The sequence below is a fragment of the Lissotriton helveticus genome, chromosome 5_1 (assembly GCF_964261635.1).
Source record: "Lissotriton helveticus chromosome 5_1, aLisHel1.1, whole genome shotgun sequence".
Taxonomy (NCBI): domain Eukaryota; kingdom Metazoa; phylum Chordata; class Amphibia; order Caudata; family Salamandridae; genus Lissotriton; species Lissotriton helveticus.
Genome location: NC_136065.1, coordinates 1,809,495,944 through 1,809,519,034, shown reverse-complemented (window position 1 = coordinate 1,809,519,034; position 23,091 = coordinate 1,809,495,944). Strand labels below are relative to the sequence as shown.

Here is a 23,091-nt window from a genome sequence, read left to right as displayed (position 1 = left end):
ACCTCCTTGGTCCCCATAAGCAGAAATGATCCGCACAGTTTTACACCAAAGAGATCAGCACTCACTATCTATTGTTTTTTTGGAATAATGTATATTTTGGTCAAAGCAAGATCAGTCAGTTACAATACTGGTTTCAAGGATTATTTAATTGAAGTAGTTTACAGCCAGAGTTCACAAATTCATTCAAATCCGTTCAGAGGTATTGTGTGTTGAAAATTCTTTATTGGCAATGTACAAAATGTTCACACCAGTTTAGCCAAAGTGTTTCGTCCTTTTCTTGAGACTTCTTCAGGGCTTAGTCCTTACAGAGAAACATTTCTCAGTCAATCTGTTCGCATTACTTTGGTCCAGAAGGTACATGAACCTTGATTTGTGAAATAGAGGTCTTTGTTTTTGTACAGGAAAAATCGTGTTCAGCACGGTTATAATCTTAGTCCATATCAGCTGTTTAACCTAATCGGTAATGAGCACCGTCTCCGGGTTAAGACTCCTGTTGCAGCTCTACCTGTTCTCTGATGGAAGGAAGCTTACACTTTTTCTGCCCAATATTTGCTTGCTAGATGAAGAAGGGTTGTTTCCACAGCTGTTTCCTCATCTTATGGAAAAACAAAGGCTGTATTGAATGCGCTTGGCCTATGACTCAGGGACAATATCACAGTATTTGATATGAGATACCAAGACCTATAGTTTTGAGGACGGTGCCTGATCCAAAGGGGTAGTATATGAGCATCAGAACCTGTTGATGGAAAAGCGAAGCAGTATCTGTTGCTCAACCCTCCTATTTTAAATCTTTTTATAAGGGAGACACCAGTTAAAACATTTGAGCTCACCCACACAATTTTAATTTAGGTCTGAGTTTAACAAAGGAAGAGCATACATGTCGAATTGAGGGGCATAACCTCACCTATAACTAGAAAACGGAACCAGTGAACAGTAGTACTCTTGGATGCTTTCCGGTGATAGCTATGGAGGCCACTGATGAAGCACATCATACTAGGTAGGTGAGGTTTCACCATCCTATGAGAGAGCATGGATATATGGTAGTTCCACAGGGCATGAAGCTGTTTACTTCAGGGCTGTTGTACTTCTTGTAAGTTTATCTCTGGTCAAGGAGAGCATACAACAGTCCTTTAACTTCGCTCACTCCCTATTTAGCATGTTAGATACCTGGTTTTTACTAGTAGTGTTTGTGAGAGAACCATGTGATGCCACCCCTGCTTCTGTCTTTTGCTTAATCTTTGTTTTAAGGAAAGTTGTACTGCTGCTGCAAACGCTGTACCTTAGTTGACATGTGAAGCTCGGTATTAAACTTACCACTACACAAAAAACAAAATGATTTCATTGCCAATGCTTGTTTCAATGCATTTTGTGTATGAAAGGGTGAATCCTCACAAATATGTAAGCAGAGTTTACTTTTGATTATATGTGTGAAATTAGCAGTATTCTTTATTGGCTAGATAACTTTGTAAAACTGTAAACAAAGTTTATGAAGGGCTTAATGCCATGCATAACACCTGCAGTGTAGCCATCAGCACTTTGTATGCTGGGACTCTAAGCCAATAATGGCACGATAAGCCCCACAATGCAGCATTCTATTGTCTGAAAAAACAGGCATGGCCGATGTTATTATATGCAGTACCACTGGAAGTATGCAGCAGTGGAGGACCTAATTGTATGACAGAGCTGACAACATTATGCAGCCAGGAAAAGGGAATTATGTGGCATAATGAAACAATCTCTAGCAGTATTATTTCTTTATTTTGATTTTTAAGCAATTATTGACAGTGGGCAAAGGTGCACCACCTGTACCAGCTGAACACTTGACGACAGCAATGAGCAACTGAATGGTAACCGGTTAAACTGCAAAGGATCTACCACTGTTCAGAATTACATATGGGGCTGTATGTTTCATACATTTGATCCTATGAGCTAGAAACGAAATCTATTTTGTAGTGAAATCTTCAAATTACGCAGCAGATGGTGCATCATGTGGCAAATGAGTAACATCTATAATTATTCCGAAATGTTTGCACCTGCAGAAAGGCATAACTCTAGTGGCCCTGCTTTCTTCCTTTTTTTGTTGTAGACAGACCTAGAGGAAAATCAGACATTGCCCAATGGGCTGGTCTGACAGATCAATGTGTGAGCCCTTTTTAGCAGTTTGTCAGCCTGTTTTATGGCCAGGTGGATCAGTTTTTATTGTTGAATTCCCTGATACTATCACAATCATTGCTTGCAGCAGTCACAAATGCATTCGGTCTCCCATAACGTTCAAAAAAATACACTGCATGTCTTTACAAGGTAAATACTGGCCTGAATTGCAAATGTGGGCCACCTATATTTAGCTATCTGGTTCAATAAATTGGTGGCACTTTCATTGTGGTGCGCGGATCAATTTTTTTTTACCCAGTCCGCTCTTGTTAATAACGTCAACTGTATCAGCGATACTGCAGGTATCGTTAATTTCAGGAGAGGGAATTACAGATACAACTAGTAATCTACTTGTAGAATAGAATGTAAACTGAATAGGGTTTTCGCTTGTTATCTTGGGATTCCTGACCTTCAGGTCCTCACAAGTTCCTCATTTTTGATTTGAGGTTTTGATCCCTGGTAATATCACGTGCATAACAACTGCATATCTCATATGCTGATTAGGACAGAAACTACAGTTTTCAGCCAAATCAGCAATAAGAGGGTAGTTGTAGCATGGGTCTATATGCGGCATCATCGTGCAGTGTGTATTTTTTGTTGTTGCATGAGTTAGACCTGTTTGTGAAATCATGGGGTTGTATTACTAAAAGTGGCCCAGGGGTGCAGTAGCTGTTTTCGCCTGAACTTTGGTATTCCAAAAGGAGCTGCACACGCTTGCGTGGTCCCTTCTGTAATACAGATAGCGCTGGCGCTACAGGTGCACCCGTGCAATCTCAAGGGGAGGAGTCCTCATTTGCATTGGGACATTGTCCCATACAAACAAAGTAACACTTTGCCTCTGCACCCACACCATATTACACACAGAGGCGCTGAGTCAAAGGAGCTGACTGGGGTACTCTGACTGTGGCGCACATTCAGTGCACTTCCCAAGAGTTACACTTGAAAGGGGAGGAACATGGTGGTCCAGGGCCCTTCTTGATCATCCATGGTAGGTGGGTGCAGTCACTGACCGAACTTGCCTGCGGTTAGATTTCCCTTCCAAATGCAGGCTGGACGCCGCCTGCAAAGTGAAAGACGTACAGGTGTCTTCAAACAGACAGTCCACCTTTCACTAATGTGGTGCCACCAGTTTGTGGTTGAGCTGTACAAAGCGCATTTTTTGTGGCCTGAGGTTGCACCGGTATGAGCTACAGTGCACCTTTAAATGGATGCACTTGGATTAGATTGGAACATTGCACTATATTACAGTTAGCGCACTGCCCCCACAGCATCCACAAACTGTGTTACCCTGGGGGAAGCCATAAGTAAAAGATGGACCAGCTGTTTGAAGTGGTCCGTATGTCGCTCAAAGGGGACAGAGATCAACCTGAAGGTGGGCGCAGTCATTAACTGCAGCCAGCAGCACAGGGATATTTTTGGGGGGTCCATGGGGCATGCCCCCTGACAGCTCCTTTGCCTCTGCGACAATGTCTATAATATGCCCCTGCGCAAATGAGGGCATGCCACCTTAAGAACACACCAGTCTTATCCGTATTACAGAAGGGATGCAACAGTGTCTGCAGCCATTTCAGTAATACCAAAATGTCTCTGGGACACAGTAAGCGGGCACATATGCCTGTTGCACCCTTGGGCACTCATTGTAATACAACCCCTTATATCTGCCCTCTCAGTATCCTCTCCCGCCAGTGCAAATGTGTCCCATGCCTGGACATCCCCATGCATATCCAAAAGGCATGTGAACACTTTCAGATATCTCTACACATGATTAAACAGACTTCAGATTGTGACTATTTCCAAGTGTCAATGGCAGAGGTAGCGTGTGGAATTTGGGACTATGTCCACCCTTAGTTCAAAATTGATGCACAAGGGGAGAGAGAGAAACAAGCTTCCGCAAAGTCAATATATTCCACCCTTTTAATGTGAGTAGCAAGCTATTGGCTTTGCTAATGGTTGTCTGTAAAGTATTGTTAAAAAACATGAAACAAAGAAACCTTTCAAAATACTGGAGGAAAAGCAGAAATATCTTATGCTATCTCAATACTATGCATTGAATTCAATGTTTTCAATCTTTATAAATGGCATGGTTTATTTTTCAAATACTTTTTCCTCAGGAAACTGAACAGAATAAAAAAAGATCAAGTTAGTGTCAGAATGTAAAGGGAAACACTTGCAATGGCCTAATTCACTTTTAACAGGATTCAGCCGTTTGATCTTATGTAGCAACCCATAGAGCATATTTACAGGCATCTAGAATAAGAGCCTTGCTGAGTACACCGTCTGCCTCAGACGCCAGCTGAGTGAGTGCGGTAGATGGCTCTTCTGGCCCTTACCCAGCGCTATAAAAGTCTTTGGGGTCGATTCCGATCTGGTAAAAAGCGCTCCGATTAGCTGTACGGAGCCTTTTTCCCGTACAAATCGTACACCTACAACGTCCCCGTACGAACTAGCAAGTACGATCCTAACCCAAAGCGCCACTCCGTACGACTCGTACCAAACACAGTACAAATAAAAAGTACATACGGATTCACTCCGGCCGACGCTGTACGCCACGTCCGTACGTAAATTGGCAGCCATTTCCGAACCAGGAAGTACGATCCGTGTTGACGACACTCCGTACGACCCTTTTTCTACGGGAGCTGAAAACAGCCATAAAAGAGTAGAGTTCGCGCCGAAACAGGTACGGAACGGCCCCCCGGGTACGGCTCCTACTCCCATGATCGCAAGGGTACGCACCGTACCCCTGCGATCATGGGGTGTACGAGCCGTACTCCATTGTACGATGGGTGTACGAGCCGTACCCCCATTGTACGATCGGTGTACGAGCCGTACCCCATTGTACGATCGGTGTACGTGCCGTACCCCATTGTACGATGGGTGTACGAGCCGTACCCCCATTGTACGATGGGTGTACGAGCCGTACCCCATTGTACGATCGGTGTACGGCTCGTACATCGATCGTACAATGGGGGTACGGCTCGTACACCCATCGTACAATGGAGTATGGCTCGTACACCCAATGATCGCAGGGGTACGGTGCGTACCCCTGCGATCATGGGGGGTACGGACCGTACGGTGTGTATATATTTGTGTGCTTTTCCGTACGACTCGCCCTTACCTGACGTGGACCGTACGAATCACGTCCTCATACTCCGGTCCGGATCGTACTCGTCGGGTCATACGGCATGTGTACGAGTCGTACGGTATGTGTACGAGTCGTACGGTTCACAGTTTCAGCCTTGCAATACGTACGGATCGTGAAGATTCGGACGGATTCACGGAATGCGGATCCTACTTGGCGACTCTGACGGACGGGTACGATTTGTACGGAGAGGGCTCCGGATACAAATCGTACGGACGTTTTTTTTCCCGAATCGGAATCGACCCCTATGTGTGCCATACCTTGTGCTTTCAATATGTGGAATGCAGGCAAAAAAAATCAACCCTTCAATTCTTCTTATCAGACATACCCCAGAAATAATATTCTGGCTGCTATGCCTTCACAGACAAGCTGAGAGGGGTGGGAACAACACAGCACGGGGCACATTTCTGAGGCAGGGAAAGTGCACATGAGGGAGAAAACTAGAAAATACATGCACTCTCATAGAGTGCTAAATGACAAATAAAAACTAAGTCCCCTAAATATGAGCAGTGGAATGATACTAGTCACTTTATCAGAAAGGAGGGAGAAGGAGGGGGTAGCTAGGTTCAGCCTCCCTAAATTAAATTTACTGTACAGAAATCTGTATATGACAGATCATGGGAACCTAGCCAAAGTGAAAGGCAATAGGCTTATCTCAAATAATGTTCACGGATTCATGCAGTCACTCCTAAAAAGCAAGTACTTTAATTAAGTTGGTTTTTCAATGTGTATGAAACAATTCAGTGTACCATGTTTCAAAAACCGCTGAATACACTAATGTGTGTGTGTCACACTACACTCAGCCAATCATGACATTTTACCTTGTGAACAGAAAACTGGTTTTGAGGATTTGTGGTTTGTATTTAGAACTGCAGCACATGCTCAACAGTTTTGGATGAAAAGCTCGAACTGACTGATGGCCACGCATGTCATGGGCCCTCTTGGCTGCCGCTAAGTGGGTATTAAGTAGACATGTATTCTTTAAGCAGCTGTGCTCTGCGTGGTGAGCTGGTCCTGAGACCTCTTGACTTGTTTCTCTGAACCCTCCACGCCCCGGCAAGCAAGTGGTTAGTATAACTTCCGTTTTGGCTGATACCCAGGTGTCAGTGAGGTTTTGGATCCAAGTCAGAAGTATACAAGTGTGGGACTGAAGTTCACCTGTAAGTGGGGGATTGGAGTAAAAAGTCCTTGGTACAAGCCTGTGGTTCACTTCTGATATAATTCTGGTCATTTGATTTGAGTGAGACTGGATTCCACTGGCAGGTGTACGATCGGAGTGTATACCCAGGTCGCTTTAAAAGTGCCAAGAGGGGTCAACTCAGTGTAGACTGCACTCACTCTAACTCACGCATCTTCCACCACCACACTATTAAGAACTACGTACCACAGATGTTATGTTATGTTTCATACCAGGACAAGGTAAGAGTACCTCTCTGGTCATTCACTTGCAACACCAAAATGCTTCCCCATAGACACTTAACAATACACAACACTCTTTCAGCCGCACACTCTGCCCCGCCAAGCTCTTCGACACCCACCTTGGGGTAGCAAGTGCCTTATAAATGCTACAATTCAGTTCAATACAATACATCGCTGCGAGTCGTACACATGAGATCATGTGTGTAATTGGCGAGCAGGTCTTGGTGTGAGATCAGATCCAGTTCTTGGTTTCAGTCTAAAAATAACTTCTCGTGTGGGATCAGTGTCCAGTGGTGTTTCATCATTCGTCAATCATAGGTGTGAGATTCAAATCTTTTTTTCCCATGTAATAAGATCAGACTCTGGTCCTAAGGGTCTGCTTGTGTGACCAGAGTCCATTCGTTGTTGTAAGATCAGAATTCAAATTTACAAGTGAAATGCAAGTGTGTAAAGCTAGATGTATCTAACTTTACTGATGTTTGATGTTTAGGTGATATGTCGACAAGCAAAGATTCATGGACGCCGGAGGGCGAAGACGGCGTCTCTGAAAAACTGCAGCGAAAGATGAGGGCATCTCCGCTGGTGCCAGTGGGTGAGTAGCAGCAACCAGAAACTGCTGGACACATTCCTCATGCAGTGCCTGGTGTTTTGGAAGCCCCACAATCTACCTTACCTTACTGTCCCAAACTAATTACACAGACATTGTATTTTCCTATTGTTTATGAGCATGTTATTTTTATTGTAGTGTGTGTATGTATGGATATCTTATTTCTATAGCGTGAACCTAGTCAAAAGGCAGGGCATTCAGGCAGTGCATGTACATATTTTGTTGAAAGAATTAATACCATGGATGTACATTTATTTCTGCAAAGGCAGTGTGTGCAGTGAGGTGTGTTATGCAAAGTCTTACTTTGTTTTGCATAGATGTATCTGTCTCGCTCACTCTAGCTCCCAATTACCCTGTCGCATTCTCGCTGTTTCGCTCTCATACACTCTCTCACATCATCTCCTCGCCCATTTTCCTCGTCCCAGCCCTGAGTTAGGTTTGCCACATTCAACAGACAGAATGTACTCACTATCACCCTAAGTGACTAAAACAGTTTAAACCAATACACTTAGGGGCAGAATTACAAGCCCCTTGCAACACATTTTGTGCTGCTGTTGCATCACTTCTGCGGCATAAACCATGCACCACGTTGCCACTTATTTACAACGTGACGCATCTAGGCAGATGCTTCACGTTGTAAAGCACTGCGCCACATGAAACCTGCGTCAGGTTTCATGTGGGCGTTCCGTTGCAGGAAAGCCTCGTAAAACTGACTCACGGAGTCAGTTTTACGACGCCGGTGCGTCAAACCCTTATGCCTGCTTGAAGCAGGCGTAAGGAGTGACGCACCACGTTAAGTATGGGCAGTCCCTGTGCATTGCTGGAGTTGCATCACGCTTACAACACGACTCAGCAATGCACCACCCTTACGCCACAAGATGCGACACGCATCTGCCTATCCTTGCGGCACGGTGCTCCGCATTGTAAATGTGACACATCCGTGGTAGCGCAAGGGGGGGAATTGCATGTCGCATCTATTCTGGCGCATCCCTGCTGATTTGCAGAGATGCGCCAGACATTGTTAATATGCCCCCTAGTGCCTAACTCTACCTCCACCCCTCCTGGGAGCTACAGATAAGGGCAACCCCCAACGTCCTAATTTTTTGTGCCTCACATGGCAGGCCTCCTCCTGTCCCTCAAGAAAAGTGCATTCCTACCGTATTCTGCTATTGTGGCTGTGCTGGCCAGCTCTGGGGAAATTATTGTAGGTTCACATTTATTATTGGAACTTCTCGTACTGCCGCAGCTGCCCATTAGAGGGCGCTGGAAACATCCTTGTTCCTACTCTTCACCTAGCTCTGTTCAATCAATCAATCAATACATTCGTAGAGCGCGCTACTCACCCGTGAGGGTCTCAAGGCGCTGGACGGGGGTGGGGTGTGGGGGGGAGTGCCGCTACTGCTCGAAGACCCAGGTCTTGAGGTGTTTCCTGAAAGTGAGGTGGTCCTGGGTCAGTCGTAGGTGGGCGGGGAGGGAGTTCCACGTCTTGGCCACCAGGTAGGAGAATGATCTTCCTCCGGCGGTGGTTCTGCAGATCCGTGGGACGTTGGTGAGGGCGAGGCTGGCGGAGCGGAGTTTGCGTGTTGGAGTGTAGAACGTGAGGCGGTTGTTGAGGTATTCGGGACCTATGTCGTGGAGTGCTTTGTGTGGGTGGGTGAGGAGCCTGAATGTGGTCCTTTTGTTGACGGGGAGCCAGTGCAGGTCTCTCAGGTGGGCTGATATGTGGCTGTGGCGGGGGATGTCGAGGATGAGTCGTGCGGATGCGTTCTGTATGAATTGGAGTCTTTTCTGAAGTTTGACTGTGGTTCCTGTGTATAGGGCGTTCCCATAGTCTAGTCGGCTGGTGACGAGGGCCTGGGTGACCGTCTTTCTAGTTCCGGTAGGGATCCACCGGAAGATCTTACGGAGCATGTGCAGGGTGTTGAAGCATGAAGATGAGATGGCGTTGACTTGCTTGGTCATCGTGAGAGAAGAGTCCAGGATGAATCCCAGGTTGCGTGCGTGGTCAGTGGGTGTCGGTGCGGTGCCCAGTTCTGTGGGCCATCAGGAGTCGTCACAGGCGGATGGGAATGGTCCGAGGATGAGGACCACCGTCTTGTCTGAGTAGAGTTTCAGACGGCTGAGTTTCAGCCATTCAGCTACGTTTTTCATTCCTTCCTGGAGGTTGAGTTTGGCGGTGGCTGGGTCTTTGGTGAGGGAGAGTATCAGCTGGGTGTCGTCGGCGTATGAGATGATGTTGAGGTTGTGTTTGGTGCGATGGTGGCGAGGAGGCTCATGTAGATATTGAAGAGGGTTGGGCTGAGCGATAAGCCTTGGGGTACGCCGAAAATGATGTCGGTGGCCGCGGATCGGAAGGGAGGGAGGGGGACTCTCTGGGTTCTGTCGGAGAGGAACAAGGTGATCCAGTCCAGGGCTTTACCTTGGAACCCGACGTTGTGGAGGCAGGTTATTAGGGTACGATGTCAGACTTTTCAAAGGCGGCTGAGAGGTCTAGGAGGATGAGAGCGGTAGTTTCCCCGTTGTCGAGTAGGGTCCTGATGTCGTCAGTGGCTGCGATGAGGGCGGTCTCGGTGCTGTGGTTGGCTCGAAATCCGGACTGGGATGGGTCTCTAGCCAGCTCGAGTGCTTCGTGTGCTTCCTACTCTGCACTGCTCCTGTGGCTACCTGCCTTCCGGTCAGTGCAGCCACCGGTATTTCTGAGTTATTTACAGGTGGCCCGGTGGCCGTTAGTGCAGGGTAGGCGTGGTTGCTTCTGGTAGATCACAGGTTGCACGTTGTGTTATGTTCAGTAAGGTGCGAACCTGCCGAGGCGAGGAATGGTAGGGTAGGAGCCCTTCATTTCCATTGCTTACAAGTGTGTGGCCACACCTCACCCTTTTTCTTGGAATTTACCTGTGTGGTGCACCCAATTTCTAACTACGGTTACAGTTATATTTCGAGGGTTGAAATCCTCGACTTAAAAAAAAAAAGAATAAAAGGTGAGACTTTCTGAACACAAATTGCTTCAAATGACGCTTTATAAGTCGGGACTCCTGTGGGCTGAATAAATCCCAATGTGATCTCTGATGGATACAATGCCCTCTGTCACCACGGGCCGATACCTGTTTGATTCCTGATATTACCATGGCATTTTGATGCCCTCAAGATCTGTTTGAGCCTCCGTCAGGCTTTTGCTCATCACTTATCAGTTTATTGGGGAGCTTTGCTTTTAACTTGTGATATTGCCTGGCTGGGAAAAAGAGTGAATTATTGTTCACCATTAGATTCGATTGTAGGTTAATGCAGGTATGAGGAAGAGCTAATCTCCGGAAGAATGTGAGACCTTGGGATCCTGTTGGTCTCCTTAGCACTAGAAGCATTGAGCTCTGTTTGTCTTGAGTTAAAACCCTGTCCTGGCTTCCTTCTTAGAGTCAGTGTTTTTGTCATCTTTATTGCCGAGAGGGCCACAAATGAAAGGACTATAGTTATTGTACATGGATCCGGGCAGGGTAGGGCCTTTGACAAAACTTTGGCAATTTCAGCTCCTTTTTTATGGTTTGTTGCAATGGGTGTCCTGCTTTTCTCGAATCTTTCTTTGATCTATTGTGACACACCTGCTGTTGCAGGGATAACCCATGCTGTTCAAACCTCTGACGTAACTCCTTGCCTATAGAAGAAAGTATCTGCTGCTAAGCCTGAATGTTACAGTAAATCTCCCAAAAATGTCTGGTTTAACAGATTTTCCTAGCGTCCATCTCTAAAGAAAGTGATATCGCTGGCTTCCCTGTGTCATTTCGTACCTGGGCATGCCTAGCTAGGGGTGGAGACAGACAAAGGCAACACCTTTTTGGACCTGTTCAAACCTTGAAGGAACTAGGGCAGGAATCCTTCGATTAAACTAGCTTCATCATGGGTCTCGCAAACATAACATCGCACACTATTCCCACACTCACACCCAGACCATGCAAACACATTCACCCCATTTGCACATCTAACACCTTTAACCTCAACTACAAACCACTCACTAGAACATCCACTTTGCCCTCAACACAACACACTGAAGTATGTTAGTATACACTCTGCAGTCAACTAGGCTTCAGACATCATCTGACAAAACAGCCTTAATGAACTCTTCATGACTGAATCTAGTTTTCACCCTCCTCCACAAACATCCTGGACATCGGTGTGTCCGATAGATACAGCTTCAAATACATAAACTCTCAATACAGGAGCGGGGCATGCAGCCATACACAGGACATTGTGGGCCTGCATTCTTAGCAACGTTACACCTACATCTTTCAAGGCAACACACTGGATTTCATCCTATATGACTCACTAATATCCACTATCAAACACCGAAAGCCCTGGACTGGACCACCCACTTTACCATCCCCATTCACCATTGAATATATTATGCCTTAGCATCAAGAATAACCGAAAAGAGGAAAAATAAACTTGTACTCCGTCAAAGACCTCCATCTAGCCAAAATCCAGGAAGAACTAAGAATGCTGCCAGAACAATTCCAGCCCGTCACGGACATCAGTACTGTCCTTGACATCTAAACAGGTACCATGATATCACAAGCCTAACACTGTTATGTTATATGTATTTGTAAAGCGCACTCTGACCTTCAAGGGTATCTTATGTTGCACTAAATACCTGATCCACCAAACCAAAGCCCTCAGCACTCTGGTACACTGCAGAACTTAAAAAAAACCTAAACATACTAAATGAAATTAGGAAAAGAAATGGAGAAAATAAAAACTCCCAGATGATGTCACCCTACACAAACATTCTGCATTCATCTTCAATTCCTGATAAGCACGTCTAGAGCTTCTTACTACCAGCAGACCGTCAGTGAGGCAACAACAGAAGCAAAGCCCTCTTCAAGGCTGTCAACTGAACCAATGCTCTCCAACATGCAAAGCCATCAACCTCTTATTTACTGCAGAGACTATATCAAAATCAGATCCAATATCATTACCGCCTCCATGCCCTCTCACTTCCACCCATCTCCGATTGCCTCAGGACCAAATGGACCTCCTTCAATCCTGTCTCACACATTGATCTTTCCAATATCTTGAACACTCAAAATGCAGTCTCCTATGAAGATGACACCATTCCTTCTCCCATCATGAAATGGGTCCAGGGAGAAGCCCTCACACCCACCTCTTCTTCACATTGTCAGTGCCCACATAGCTAAGGAAAATGTTTATACCCTCATAGAACAGGTGGTCAGATTCTTCCTATGCTAAAAAAAAACATCCCTGGACCCAGTCAACCTCACCAGCTTCCACCCTATTGTCCTCTTTCCTTTAATAGGGAAAATCAGTGAGAAAGAGTAACCTTCAGGATTACGAATCAGACTTCAGACCACTCTACTGCACGAGACAGTCAAACTTCAAGTAGTTGATGATGCTCTCCTTCTCAATGCCAGGAACAACCCCTGCCTCCTGGTCCTGCTGACCTGTCTGCAGCCTTCGATGCAGTCAACCATCTAGCTCTGACCAACACCCTGAAAACATGCATGAGTTTTTTAGGCATTATCTTTGAATGGTTCACATCCTACCTCATCAATCAGCATCAGCTTGTGTAAATATTTTCCGCAAGATCATGGATTCTCCCCATCTCCTTTGGCAAACCCCAGGGATCCATTCTTTCTCTCATCTTTAACCTCTACGTGGAAATTCTTGGATCCATTCTTGCAGGCAGCAGCATCAAAATCCATCATTACGCAGACAAAACCTACCTCTACCTTAAATATCCTCACCAAACAGCACAAAGAGACTCAAATACTGGCTCAAACTCACCTAGTCATACATATCAACTAACTACCTGAAGCTAAATTCAACGAAGGCTGGAGTTCCTGTGTTTGCCACCAGCACAAAACAACCCTACATACAAACCTGGCTCTTCAACTTAAACCTACCAGGCTTCACCCTACCACTCCCTCCCCACAGACAATACAGAATCTCTGGTGTTCCCCCCCCCGACAAAAACCTCTTATTCAAGCAACACATTGGAAAGCAGACCAAGACAGTTTGGTTCCAGCTCTTACGCATGAAGATATGGAAGCCATTTTTCCCAGAAGAGGACTTCAGAACAACCATACAAGCCTTCGTCCTCTTCCTGCTCAGTGGTTTACACCAATAGCACATTAGCTCCCCTGAAGACTATTCCACATGCTGCAGCAGGGCTCAGCCGAGACTCAAAAACAATTCAATCACATCACCCTCACATCAAAAGATCTACACTGGCTCCCCTCCCAGCTAAGATTATCTTGAAGATGAGCTGCATCACGTATAAAGCCCAAACTTACCTGACAAACATACTAGCCAAGCCTGGGAAACAGTGCCAGACCAGAAGCCTGGATAATGACAGATTTGAGGCAAAACAATGCAAGAAACAACCCAAAAGGCAAGCCTTCTCTGTTCAAGCTGAAGACACACCTCTTCAAGGATCACCACCCCTGACCTGACAGTCTAACTTGACCTTCCTCCAATAGCTGTATGTTCCCTGGAGGCACTAACCCCAGTACTCCATTGCTCTTGAGGTAGGTTCGCTCCGTACAGATACCAACATATATATACATGCACATATGTTTATATATAGGGGCTGCCAAATAAGCTTACCTTCCTAAAGTACATATGGGTATACATATGTTATCTCACTACAATGCCAAAAAAGTGTTTATTTTACTGTGAGGGGTTTGGACTGGGGTGTTTTTCCCAACATACCAATTTTCCCAAATTGTATGAATCTGGAAAGCGTCCCTGCTCAGCTAGTCATTAAGACTGTTGTTGCCTTTCCTTATGGAATTTTAACCCCACCAGCATGTTTTGGCTTTTGCAAACGTGCATTCCGTGTTTATGGTTCATTCAGGATGCTTGATCTTTGTTCATGTATTTCCTGGACTGTTTCTGCAGGTCTGCTCTTGTCGTCCCACTTTTTATTTGAGCTTAGCCTCTTTTCTATTTTGGCCTATCTTGTGCATTGTACTACTTCCCCCTGGGTTTTCTTGAGGGTGAGGCTTGAACTGGTCTTTGGAGTCTGTCTTTCTTGCATCCTTATTTGCCTGCATTCAGTAATAGTTTTCTGTTCTGATGGTTCCTCTATTTTCTGCTTTCATCGTCATAGTCCAGATTTCAGCCTGTCTTTCTGACCTGTTTTCCCCAATGCTAGTCCTGAGAGGTTTCCCTGATAGTCTGTTTAAGGATGGCTGTCTATTTTCGTTTTTTCCTACTTAGGACTGGGATGAGGAAGACGGATGAGGTGGAAATGGAATAACTTACCAGTAATTTTCATTACTCTGAGTCCAGGTCACGGCCAGACCGGGAACAGTAACCAGCCCTGGCAATCTGCTTGATCGGCCCGTGTAGCGGGGGTGCAAGTGAGAAGCACCGCTCACACTACACTGCTTTTGCTTTGGTTACAGAGGGCTGTTATTGCAGCACTGCTGCAAAACCGGCCCCCACTGGTCCAAAACCGGCCCCACAGGTCTAAAACCGGCCCCCACCCTTCTGGTGCACCGGGAAAAAGCCTGGTGCCTGCTATGGCCAGTGCGGCCCTGGTCCAAGTCTTCCTCATCACAGTCGTGGTTACCCACTTTCCCTGCCTTTTGTGTTTGATTACAGGGGTAGGAGGGCTGCTTGGGACTTCAGGACGTTTGTTAGAGGTGGTTCTTATTTGTAGCTTACCGAAGGGGAAGAGCTGAGTTAAGGGCTATAGATGTTTGTTTCAATGTTTTTTTTAGGGTTACAGTAGGTACATTATGTCTGTTGAATGGAGCAAACTTCACTTAGGACTATGAGAAGGAAGACTTGCAGTAAGGGAGATTACTGGTAAGTAATCATAGTAGAGAATTGAACAAATATCAAAGAAACATTTTTGTGTTACTTAAATATTGTGCCAAAAATATAGTCACAGAAAAAATATCGAGGAACAGAATATAGTAGGTATGAGGAGGAAGAGTTGGACTTGCAGTAAGGAAGATCAAAATCATGGCGGTGAATTGAACAAATATCAGATACACATATTTCTGTGTTACTTAAATATCGTGCCAAAAATAGTCACTGAAAAAAATTGAGGAACTGAATATAGTAGGTAAGAATATTGTTTTTCTATGATTAAAAATCGTTTTAAAAAAGATTGTCTATATAATATTGTTTCCTTTATTGTAGGTGTATTTAACATAGTTTTTTAAAATGAATGTAGTATGTATTAGCTATATTCATTTTAGGTGTTAGTATTATTAACATACATGTTTAAATATATTCATTGTAGTTTGTAATTTTTAGTATGTAAATACATTTTTTTTACATTTATTCAGTAATTTATAATTTAGGAGCGGGCTGGTGGGTTTGTAGGAGAATAAGACTGCAAGTTATTTATATTATACCTTTTTGTTTTATAGTTTCATGTTTTATAAACATATATTTTTTGGATGATTAATTATGTAAATTGTTTAATTGATTTATTTTAATTATGAAAGTGTATTTTGTGATTTTTAATGTATATATATTATTTTTGTAAGGCTTAATTACTAATTGATATTTTAGATGCTTGTTGGGTTTGTTGGGGAATAGGATTGGAAACATTTACATAATATTGATTTTTTTAAATAAAATAGTTTGTGTGTTAGTTAAATATGTGATTAGTAATTACTGATTTAAATTGTTAATTGATTATTTGTTATGTACATTATTTGTTATGTAATTAATTGGCACATTTTTATTAACTGTTAATTTATTTGATACGTGTATTTAAAAATGTTTGTAAAAATGTATTCTATATTTATTTTTATTTGTTTTATTTAATTATTTAATTATATTATTGTCTTATTTATACATTTTTGGGGGGAGTTATTTGATTATCTTGGGTAGTAGGAAAAGAAATGTATTAATTTAAAATGTCGATTTTGGAAAAGGGGGGTGGTGATGGACAGAGTTTCTGAATGATGCAGAATACTCTTACCAAGTCAATAGATCATGGTTTTAATCCATCACCGTTTTTTAGCTCACTGCACCATCCCAGCTCAGAACCTGGCTATATGCAAATTAGTCTGTTCCTGTCCCAGTGCATGATGGGAACAGGGCAAACCAAACTACCAAGCCAATTCTTATACTGGGAAGGAAACAAGCTTCCGGGGACCGGTTTCTGGCATCACAGCCTTCTTCGGCCGGGCTTGCTTGAGTCCTGATGGTGCAATGAGCAAGGGACTCACGTCAATTAATTTAAAATGTCTACATTTTGGTTTTTTAATTAATTTTGTATTATTACAATATTTTTTATTGACATTCAATTTTAATTATGTATTGTGTTGATATTTTATTTTGAACACATTTGAATAATTTCATGTTGTTAGGTAGTTAAATGCTTGTTTAATAATGATTAGGAATTGAAGTGGCATGTGAAAGCCTTCCTAAGTGCGACACTTTCCCTGCATCTGCTTACATTGGTGTGAAAATAGTCAATGTAATCCCTCAGAATTCAACACTTCCTGCTTTTGCTTATATTGGAGTGGAAACAGTAAATAAAACCCCTCCAAAGTAAAACTATTTCCATACATTTTCTTATGTTGGAGTGGGCTTAGGAAATCTAACCTCTCCAAGGTTTAACACTTTCCTTACTGTTGCTTACACTGGAGGGAGAATAGTGAATCTAATGCCTCAATTTCCAACACATTACCTGTTTATGTTGGAGTGGGAATAGTAAATCAATGGTATGCTTCCCCTTGTTGATACCAGAGAGGCATGACATGAAACTATTGGACATGGGAATAACTATAAAGCGTAAATGCCCTGTAAAATCTCTTTTAATATATCAACCTCCTGTGGCCAGTCAAGATTTTTATTGATTAATTTCAGGAGATTCTCTCCACTACCTATTTGGGAACAAAATCTTTAGTGGTTTTGGGTTATATAAATGTGCATATTGATAATGAAACGAATGCTAGCTGCTCTCAGATTGTCAATAGCTGCCCTGCTTGGGAGATGACGCAACTAGCTCACTTACAGGGCTGGTCAATATTGGACTATATTTAATCACGAGAGGAGTTGATACTGGTGGAAAAAGTGGAAGCGGTTCTATGGTCTGACCACAATTTTATTTATTTCTGTCTACATAGGAAAGGCCCCTCTACCTTCCCTTGTCCACCTATTACCATGTATTACAGGGCCTGGTCTAAATTTGATAAGACCAAGTTAAGAGACTCTTTAGAAAAATCTAAGCCTAATATTCAGCCAGAAGCGAATATATATTTATCTATGGAACAATTTCACTTTTGGATTGGTGGAGCTTTAGACACCTCTTAAACAAAGAACCTAATTTTGTAAAACACTGCTCCCTGGTAAACCTTGGAATTAGAGCAGGCTAAAAGGAAGTGGAAAAGTGCAGAGAAGCCATGGAGACAAGATTACTCTGAAGCCGGAAAGGAGCCTACAAGGCAGAACTTAAAATGTACAAAACATTTTGAAAACTTGCCGGGAGAATTATTATAATAGTAAAATTATATCTGAGAGCAATCCTGCTAGAGAACTTTTCTCAGTTTTCACTGCTCTAACTAAAAATACACCTCACCACCCTAAAGTGTCTTCTACTCAAACATTCTACACGGATATGGTGAACTTTTTTCAGGCCAAGATTATCTCCATCTTGTCAATATTCACATCAATTGGGCTCAAATGAAAGGCCGAGACCCAGCTGCCACTGGACAGAAGGGATTCTATAAGTTCTAGCCTGTCACTGAGGAGGAAGTTAAACCTATAGGGGCATATTCTCAAGGAGCTATCGCCGAGTTATCAGCACTTTATCGCAGCAAAAGTCACGATAAATTTACCACCCCATTCACAAGCTGGTGCAAACAGCCTATATCACCAGTTTTCCGGCGATAGCATCCTCGAAAAACATCACCACGGATGACCCCGGCAACTATCGCCAATGAGATGCAGAGTAGGCGTTCCCGAGCAAAAAGCTGCAACACCACCACTCCACAACATTCTCAGCGACCAGCCACATCGCGATAAGATCACAAAACCTGCGATAAGGCACATTAGCAGCAGAAAATTAACACCTGATCTGACCTGGTGTAAAGTCAGATGACAACCGGCAGCAGCCAAGGGAGCACAGCCCAAAGCCAAACATGAAGAACATCAGATGCCTGAGCAACTGAACATGCAGCACGGAGTCCCAATAGGGCGACAACACCTACCGCCCCCACACCCAGGACTACAACCCCTCGCCCTCCCCCCGGGTCCACCACAGAGGCAGCACGGACAAATACATCATTGCCTAACAGGCCGACGGCACCAAAACAGCAGACAACCAACATCCCACCCCACACAAAGCTGCTGGCTGTGATGCACCTGTTGGCCTCGGGTACCCCCTAACCAACACCCACCACAGTCGTCGGAGTCTCACAACCAGCAGCATCCAGGTCTGTCACAGCTGTCCAGGATGCCATCATCAGCCTGGTACCCCAGGATCTATACGTCCACAAAAATGCGCATGATCCGCTGGAGACCAAGCAAGGACCATACACCATAGCTGGATGCACGCACGTGTTGGGGGCAATCCACAGCACACATGTCCTACTTGTGCTCCCGGGTGACACAGCACACAATTACAGCAACAGAAAGCACACGTCTCACATCAATGAGCAGGCACCATCCGAACACCGTAGAATCTACACCAACGTCGTTGCCAAATATCCAGTGAGTATGCATGATTCCTTCATCCTCCGACGGTCCATCATCCACCAGCACTACCAGGATGGCACCAAGGGAAATGCACAGCCCCTTTGCAAGTTCAAAATGAATACCCGACACACCTCAACTCCACAACCATGCAACTCACAACTCTGGCAATGCACACGTCACAAAATCACATACAACATGCAAAACAACATGCCCACCCACCAGACACGACAGAACAACTTACAATGGCAACCTGGGTAAGCCGTGAACATGAGCCATCAACGGCATGGCAACTCAGCCACACAATGGCGGAATGTGGGGAGAGGTGGGAACCAGGCATGTGTGAAGGAGGCAGGAGAACCATGATTGGGAAAGTACACAATGCCAAGAGTGGCGGCGATGTGCTGGACAGACCGCAGTATGCAGAACACACCCATATCCATGTTGCATACACCGCTGGTGTATGGAGTGTAGTGGACAGTGGACGCAACCATGTCACCCCAGCCAGTGGGGGAGTATGCCGAAATGTTGCCTGTTACGTCCCCCTGGAAGCGTAAGCGGAGTGGGATGGCCCAGCGTACGCCAGGCCAGCGTAGGGGTGTGAATAAAAAGCACGTAGCCCTGGGCGTGGTCCTCTTCCAGAAGCCCAATGTCTCTGCCAGGGTGGTGCCTCTCACCCAGCCACGAGGCAGATGCCGTCCTCGTGAGCGTAGTTGCCTGCGATCCTGTACGCCTGTCGTACACCGGCCTGCTGGACCCCGAAGCCGTCAGGCCTGCCCCAGCGCAGCCAGGCCACACTGATCACCTGCAGACATCGGCGTGTGTCAAGGAGGGCCCACCATGTGCCGCCGCAAGCTCCAAGCCTGAGGTACGCGACCCTGCTAGCCTCCTCAGACCATCACAGCCTCCACGACACAGGCCCGCTTTACTCCTTTCTTATTGACGTACTCTACTGCTGCACCCAGCCTACACAACTGTCAAGTAGGTCACACATTTGGAACTGAGTCTTGATTACACCATGGCAGAGAACATCAATTATGCCAGATTTTATCTACCTATACTCACATCGATGTGGTGCCACCAAGTCTGTGCATAGCAGTCCATCCACAGGTGTCCGTGGGCCCACGAGGACTACTGCCCTTGGGCCACACTGCGTTTGAGTCATTTGCACATGTGGGTCTGAGTCTTGATTTGTCAATGGCAGAGTACATACCATTGCACGCAAGGAGAGGTGTAAGAGCATGGCGCGTTTCAGTCCGAAGGGTAAAAGGATCATCGTTACGGGAGGTGATCGAACACTACCGACAACTGCTCCGGTTTCACTAACTCTATTCATCGCAAGCCGACGACACGTGCTTGCGGGCCCCTGCTGACCGCTGCCTCCGGCCTACACTGTGGTCGAGTAGGTCACACATTTGGGACTGAGTCTTGATTATACAATGTCTGAGTACACACATTAATGCAGAGTTTGAATCCCTATACTCCCTTCGATGTGGTGCCACCAAGTCTGTGCATGGCATCCCAACCACACGTGTCTGTGGGCCCTTGATGACTATGCCGTTGGCCTACACTGCGGTCCAGCAGGCCTCACGCCAATCCAATCCAGTCTGTACCAGGCAGGACACGTCTAAGCATGGGCGGATTTTGCGAATTGGCAATCCGCGAACTTGCGTATTTACGGATTCGCAATCCGCAAAATCCACGAACTCTCGGGAATTTGCGGATTTTTTTTGTTTTTGTGTTCACAAGGGTTTCTGCCAGTTCGCGAGGGTTGTGTACCAGTTCGCAATTGGCCGCGACTATGTTGTTTCTACGTCTGGTTCATCATCACAGGTTCACAGCACCCTCTGTTTCACCACTGCCACCCTCTGGTACACCCATGCCACCCTCTGGTACATCACTGCCACCCTCTGGTTGGTTTATCACTGTAGATTATGGGGGTGAAAAAAAGCAAGCACACCTGCCCTGCTTCAACTGACATGAATTAATTTGGGGTTGATTAATGTGTCACTGAATTTAAACTTCCAGTCTGGCTGGCACCTGCTTCCTTATCTGTAATTTGCTTTCTGTTGCAGTGCAATTTTTTTTCACAGGACCTTTGTGGCCTACTTGTAGCTATTCTCTGAGTCTGCTGTGAGGGTCAGAGCAGGGTCATAGAATAGTTGCAAGTAGGCAACTGAACTCTGAAGGGGCCCCTCAGGAAGCACTACAGGGAATGGTTACTAATGATAAGATTGAACTTTTGCACCTGCTGAGTGCTTTCAGTTTTGTCTGTAATTGCTTTCTGTTGCAGTGTAATTTTTTTAACAGGACCTTTGTTGTATACTTGTAGCTATTCTCTGAGCCTGCTGTGAGGGTCAGAGCAGGGTCATAGAATAGTTGCAAGTAGGCAAATGAACTCTGAAGGGGCCCCTCAGGAAGCACTACAGGGAAAGGTTACTAATGATAAGATTGAACTTTTGCACCTGCTGAGTGCTTTCAGTTTTGCAAAAATCCAAATATCCAGCAGCATCCACAAAAAGTAACCCTTCCAGGTCAAGATCCAAATCAAAGTGACCAGCACATGAAGAAAGCACTGGGAGGAGCCTGCTGGACAGGAACAGGAAGTTGGAGACTGTGGGGCACTTCCTTCCTCCCACCCCCCCCCCAAAATGGACTCCTTGCAAAGAAAAAGTGCAGGCAAATGTCAACCTGAGGAGTTATTCTGATAAAAATCATAATTTTCAAGGTTTATGCTGCCTGCTGGTGGATTTCTTGTGCGAAATTGCAAATTTTGCAATCTCGCAATTGCGAGATTGTCGCTGCCCGCCGCATCTACGTGTTTGCAAGTGTTTACTCCCGCGAAATTGTATAGTATTCTAGTTGGCAAGTGCGACCAAGCAAAAAATCCGCTTCGCACGGATTTTACGAATTTTCGGCAAGTTCGCGAGAGTTCGCGGATTGCGAATTTGCCGAAAATCCGCAAAATCCGCGAGCGGAACGGATTTTACGCCCATGCTTAGACACGTCATTGTCGCTGACTGAACACCCGCTCGGCTCTGGTGCTTTTGCCTATGTCAACCACAAGTCACCCCCAGATGTCATGTCAACGTCGTGTGCTAGAGTTCTTGGAGGAGCTTGCTGAACCGCGCAGACCGCTACCTCAGGCCTCCACTCCGGTCGAGTAGGTCACACACTATTCAAATTCAGTCTTGATTTATGTATGGCTGTCTTGATGTCATTGTACAGGCCTCAATGCAGACTTTCAACCCCGGTGCCACTAAGTCTGTTCCCCGACATTCATGGACACTAACTGGTCGTACATTGGTGGCCTCTGAGGCTATGGACTAGGGGGTAGTTTCATCCTCATGTAGCTGATACCAAATTGGTGGCATCACCGCAGGAGGCACATGCCACCATCACCAGGACTACCTCCAACCGCCATCTGCCAGAGTAGAAATAGTGGTCCTGACAGACTAACGGAGTTGCTCGCACCTGTCTTGGATGCCATCATCTGCCTGTTACCCTGCTCAGCACTCCAGGTGCCACTAACTCAGTGCACCACAACCCATGGACCGTCACTGATTGAGTTTTGTTCTGTGGAGAGGTTGCGCAGCAATGTCACCTCAGGGAGTGTGGAAGACTTGGGACGTTGATGTGGAAGATGATGCAGGTCGAAGACACACCCCACTGCGTCTGCATCAGGAATATCCGGAAGGGACACAATCCTAGTCATTTTCTTCACATGAGCACGCTCAGCTCTAATGCCCCAACCTCAGAGCACTGCAACGCACCGACACTTCTGTTTGCATGTTGGGTGACCTCTGTACTTGCTCCGGCTCCCTCCATGTTGCTCAGCAGTTGACTCTGTTATGCAGGTGTTTTCAGTTTCTGTTGCACTGGTGTCCACTGTTCAAGTTGTTGCCAGCACCAACCACTCCGTGCGGGCTGACTTATACTCACCCCACACACATCCTGCACAGGCGTCACTGTACATGTGGCCCTGCCAATAAAGGAGCACGTGCCCATAGCCAGTTCAACATGATATCTGCGTGTGTCCCTGTGGTTTTGTTGTATGAATGAGGGCCCAGGGCACTATGACATTACATTGTGCTGTGTATAG

General features: G+C 45.4%; 1 protein-coding gene across 1 annotated transcript in view; it reads left to right on the top strand.

The window, feature by feature from the left end:
- Positions 1 to 7,204: 7,204 nt before the first annotated feature.
- Positions 7,205 to 23,091, top strand: part of HIGD1B (HIG1 hypoxia inducible domain family member 1B) — a 162,020-nt gene continuing 146,133 nt past the window's right edge. The window contains exon 1 of the mRNA XM_078641390.1: positions 7,205 to 7,301. Coding sequence (XP_078497516.1) covers positions 7,205 to 7,301 — 97 coding nt within the window. The remainder of the gene's footprint in view (positions 7,302 to 23,091) is intronic.